This window comes from Sorghum bicolor, chromosome 7, assembly GCF_000003195.3.
Source record: "Sorghum bicolor cultivar BTx623 chromosome 7, Sorghum_bicolor_NCBIv3, whole genome shotgun sequence".
NCBI lineage: Eukaryota > Viridiplantae > Streptophyta > Magnoliopsida > Poales > Poaceae > Sorghum > Sorghum bicolor.
The window spans coordinates 61,668,945-61,673,875 of NC_012876.2; the positions used below are offsets into that span (position 1 = coordinate 61,668,945).

Below are 4,931 nucleotides of genomic sequence, written 5' to 3' on the forward strand. Positions count from 1 at the left end.
ACGGAAATATCCGTGGCTCATCTTCCCGACGCCGCCTCTCTCGTCGCCCACAATATTATTTTAATGGCCTGAGTTCGGTTTTAAGACATGGTTCGCTTTTCTCTTCTGACATATATGGTTCGGTGTCCACAGTGTGTATGGTTCGCTTTTGGAGTCCACGGTTCACTTTTAGTCCAACACTGAAGGTGCCCTTAGAATACTATTATAGCCAATTTCTCCATGTAGTGAGTGTGAAGTCACGAAGCATTCTAAAAATAAAATACGCTCAAAAGTTCTCCAATTGAAAGGTGACGATATATACAAATCGAAGCATAATCAGTTGTCTTTTTTTTTAAGATCGTCCTGACCCAAAACACGAATTGACGCGCTCGTTGACGCAAACACGGTGGAGTACAGCTGCTGAGCAGGAGCAGCACACACCAATAATTCCGCCTCTTCACTGGTCCTCTTCCGTTCCCTCTCTTGATGAAACTCTCACGGCGAGAAAGAGATCAATCACCATCCCAAGGCCGCCCATGGCTGAGTCACTGCTTCTCCCCTGGGTGCAAGGCTTGGTCGGCAAGGCGGCCGACGCGCTGGTCCAGAACATCACCAGCATGTGGGGCGTCGATACCTATCGCCGGAAGCTGGAGCGACAGCTGGTGTACGTGCGGTCCTTACTAGCCGACGCCGAGGAGAAAGCCGAGGCGAAGACTGAGGCCGGCCGCGCCGTCAAGGCGTGGATGAAGAAGCTCAAGGCTGCCGGGTACGAGGCCGACGACGTCCTCGACGACTTCCGCTACGAGGCTCTGCGCCGGGAGGCCCAGGCCGGGGAGTCAACGGCACGCAAGGTACTGTATTTCTCGCGGGATCGACTTGTATTCCATCATAAGGCGAGCAGGGATCTCAAGGACATACTCGACAAGATTGACGAGCTGGTGGCGGAGATGAACCCTTTTGGTCTGCTGCAGCGCGCGGAGGCGCCACGAAATCTGTATCGGCAAACATACTCTGCAATGGATGAGTCTATGGAGATCTTTGGCAGAGACGATGACAAGGAGGTGCTGGTTAAGTTGTTGCTGGATCAGAAAGGTCTGCATCGTGTGCAGGTGCTGCCCATCATTGGAATGGGTGGTTTGGGCAAGACCACTCTAGCCAAGATGGTGTTCAACGACAGCAGGGTCCAGAAGCACTTTGACTTGAAGATGTGGCACTGTGTGTCTGAGAACTTTGAAGCTACAGCTGTCGTTAGATCTGTCATTGAGGTGGCTACAAATGAAAGATGTTACCTGGCTAACAACATTGAGCTGCTAAGAAAAAAACTGCAGGAAGTCATCGGGCAGAAAAGGTTCCTGCTGGTTCTTGATGATGTGTGGAATGAAGAGCAAAGCAAGTGGGAAGACGACCTGAAGCCTTTACTGTGTTCGTCTAATGGTGGATCAGGAAGCATGATAGTTGTCACAAGTCGAAGTCAACAGGTGGCCTCTATAATGGGTACCCTTGCACCCCATGAGCTAAAATGCCTGGGTGAAGATGATTCATGGACATTGTTCTCAAATAAAGCATTCAGTAATGGACTACAAGAGCAATCAGAGTTTTCCACAGTTGGCAGACGCATTGTCAACAAGTGCAAGGGACTGCCTCTTGCTCTCAAGGCAATGGGAGGCTTGATGAGCTCAAAACCAAGAGTCCAGCAATGGGAGGACATTGCCAAAAGCAATTTGGGTGGGGCCGAAGATGAAGTGTTGTCCATACTAAAATTGAGCTACAGGAACTTGTCATCTGAAATGAAGCAATGCTTTGCATTTTGTGCAGTTTTCCCTAAGGACTATGTGATTGAGAAGGATATGTTGACCCAACTATGGCTGGCAAATGTTTTTTTTCATGAAGTAGAAGGTGCAACGAAAAAATTGTTGGCACAGAAAGCCGAATTTGTTTTCAACGAATTAGTTTGGAGATCTTTTCTTGAAGATGTGAAAGAGAGACGATTTTTTTATGGTCGAAGGCACAATCCAATTGGATGTAAAATGCATGATTTAGTGCATGACCTAGCAAAAGATGTCACAGATGAATGTGCATTTGCAACAGAGCTGACTCAGAGCAAAGCATCGATAAAAGATGTATATCATATGCAAATTTCAAGAGATGAATCCAAAGAAATTAGTGGACTACTGAAAGGCACATCACCTCTCCGTACTTTATTAACTCAATCAAAGTACAGTGATCTTAAGGAGTTAAAACTGATGTCATTAAGAGCTTTGTGCTGTGAAGATCCTTATATTATCGACAACCAGCTTATAAATGCAGCACATTTACGATATCTTGATCTTTCTTTCTCAGACATTGTTGGATTACCAGATTCATTATGCATGTTATATAATTTACAGTCGTTGAGGCTTAATAATTGTCAAAGGCTACAATTTTTGCCTGAAGGTATGGCAGCTTTGAGGAACCTCGAGCATCTTTATCTTTTCAGATGTGAGAGTTTAAAACGGATGCCACCAAAACTTAGCCTACTGCATAACCTTCGCATACTGACAACATATATTGTGGACACTGAAGATGGTTGTGGAATCGAAGAGCTCAAAGACCTACATCAGCTTGGAAACAGATTGGAGCTGTACAATTTGTGTAAAGTAAAGACTGGGTCAGAGGCCAACATCCATGAGAAACAGAATCTAAGTGAATTGTTGTTGCACTGGGGGCGCAATCTATCTTACGACCGTGCAAGTGAGGAAGCCAGTAATGCGGAACAAGTACTAGAATCACTTGCACCTCCTGGTGAGCTCAAAGTTTTGGAGCTACATCGGTATGGTGGCTCAGCAATCTCACAATGGATGAGAGACCCTAGAATGTTCAGGTGCCTCAAGAAACTCCACATTTCCTGCTGTCAAAGATGTAAGGAGCTACCAATGGTATGGTTGTCATCCTCTCTTGAGGAGTTGTTTTTATCCAGCATGAACAGCATGACCACATTATGTAAGAACGTTGATGAAGAAGGTGCAGGGTACAATAACCATCTGCAAATTTTCCCAAAGTTGAACAAGATGGAGCTACAGGATTTGCCGGAGTTGGAGAGATGGGCAGAAAACAGTGCAGGAGAGCCTAGCAGGTCGGTAGTGTTTCCCCTGCTCAAAGTGTTAAGAGTCGAGGATTGTCCTAAACTCACTAGTCTTCCGGAGTGTCCATTTCTCACACATCTATATTGCCACACTTCCTGGTTGAGAAGTGCTGCCCCTTCCTCGCTGAGAACTGTTGCCACTTCGACTGTGAGCATGCCATTGGGCTTCTGGCCATCTTTAGTGCACCTGGAAGTGGGTGTGCTATCAGACATGGTCATTCCTCTACAGAACCAGCAAGGCCAAAGCCAAAGACCCCTAGACACCCTGCGAAGTTTGAAAGTACACCATGACGAGGGCTTTGTATCCATATTTAACCATTCCAAATTGCAGCTCGGGCTTAAGGATTGCATTCTCTTCTTGGAACGGATGGAATTCAACTCATGCTCCAATATTGTCTGCTGGCCTGTGGAGGAACTCCGATGCTTGCCCTGCCTTCGATCTCTGTATTTTTTGCATTGCAGCAAGCTGGAGGGGAAAGGCTCATCGTATGAAGAAATCCTTCCACTGCCCCAGCTTGAAACGTTGCAGATAGCTTCTTGTGACAGCTTGTTGGAGATTCCAATGTTGCCTCCCTCCCTTGAAGAATTGGGGATTGACATGTGTGGAAGTTTGCTGGCGCTTCCTTCAAACCTTGGAAGTCTGGTCAAGCTTAGGGATCTATATTTGTTTCGCTGCTATGGACTGAAAGCACTACCTAATGGAACTGAAGGCCTCACTTCTCTTGAGCAGTTGACGATCAATGAGTGTCCAGGGATAGAGAAATTTCCTCATGGTCTGCTCCAGCGGCTCCCAGCTCTCAAATACCTACACATAGAGGGCTGCCCCGACCTGCAGAGATGTTGCAGAGAAGGTGGTGAGTACTTTGACTCGGTGTCTCCAATTCCGAGGAAGACCATTCTATCAGTAGAATCCGAGCTACAGAAGCCCGCAGGTGTACAGTGCGCCGTCTGCTTTCTGAACCCTTACGTACACAAGAGGTATTTATGCTCCCACATGTACATCACCTCGATTCCGTTATCCTGTTCAATCGTTCTGACATCAATCTGGTGCACAACTTCGTTCTGCTTACGTATGTACAATAGAACTGAACTATGTTTATCCGAATGCATACTCACTGTCTTCTTGTCTGCTATACTTCAGTATGTAAGACTGGGATTTAACTGGCTTTGATGGGAAGCAGCACTCCACCTTACCGACCCCGGACAACATGCCTCTACATTTCAGCAAGACTGATATCCATTTTGGGCTAAAGAACCTGAATATCGACTCCCTAATCAACCAAAACAACATGCAGAGGAAAACTTCTGAGTTCTGATCCAATAATTTCTAGTACTTCTACGCAACTGTGTTGTTTGAATGCCAACCATGCAAATGTGTTCATAAAAGCTCTTATCATATGTAAATTGTTGTTGCGACAAGGTTATGTTCCTTTTGCGTCCTCATTCTCCAGTTTTAAGAGGCAGGGCAATTTTGTTTTCCTTGTGGTGTGCTTATGTCGGTTCTCTTAGCATTTAAATTTGTTAACTCCATGCCTTTTTCTGCAACTTGTGGTTTACATAATGAAATGTGCGTTGAATTCATTGCTTCTTGTCAATGTTGTGATTCATGATTGGAGGTCCTTAATTTTCTGTATGTCCTTACAAGCATTAAAAAAAAGGGAGTGAAGACTGAAAGAAACTTGTCTAGTGTAACATGCTGAACCTGGGGCTAACGAATGTAGCACTTCCCAATATATCAAAATGAAGAAAAAAAAATATGTTCTGATCATTCAGTGAAATTAACTAGCCTGCCATCTAACAATAACAAGCAAGTGAATGTGAATGAGAGAAT

General features: G+C 45.3%; 1 protein-coding gene across 1 annotated transcript; it reads left to right on the forward strand.

Annotated features, from left to right (window-relative positions):
* On the forward strand, positions 343-4,681 carry LOC110437135 (putative disease resistance protein RGA3). The gene is made up of 2 exons (XM_021465427.1): positions 343-4,078; positions 4,242-4,681. Exons 1-2 carry the CDS (start codon positions 516-518, stop codon positions 4,246-4,248), a joined length of 3,570 nt encoding a protein of 1,189 aa, XP_021321102.1. The 5' UTR covers positions 343-515; the 3' UTR covers positions 4,249-4,681.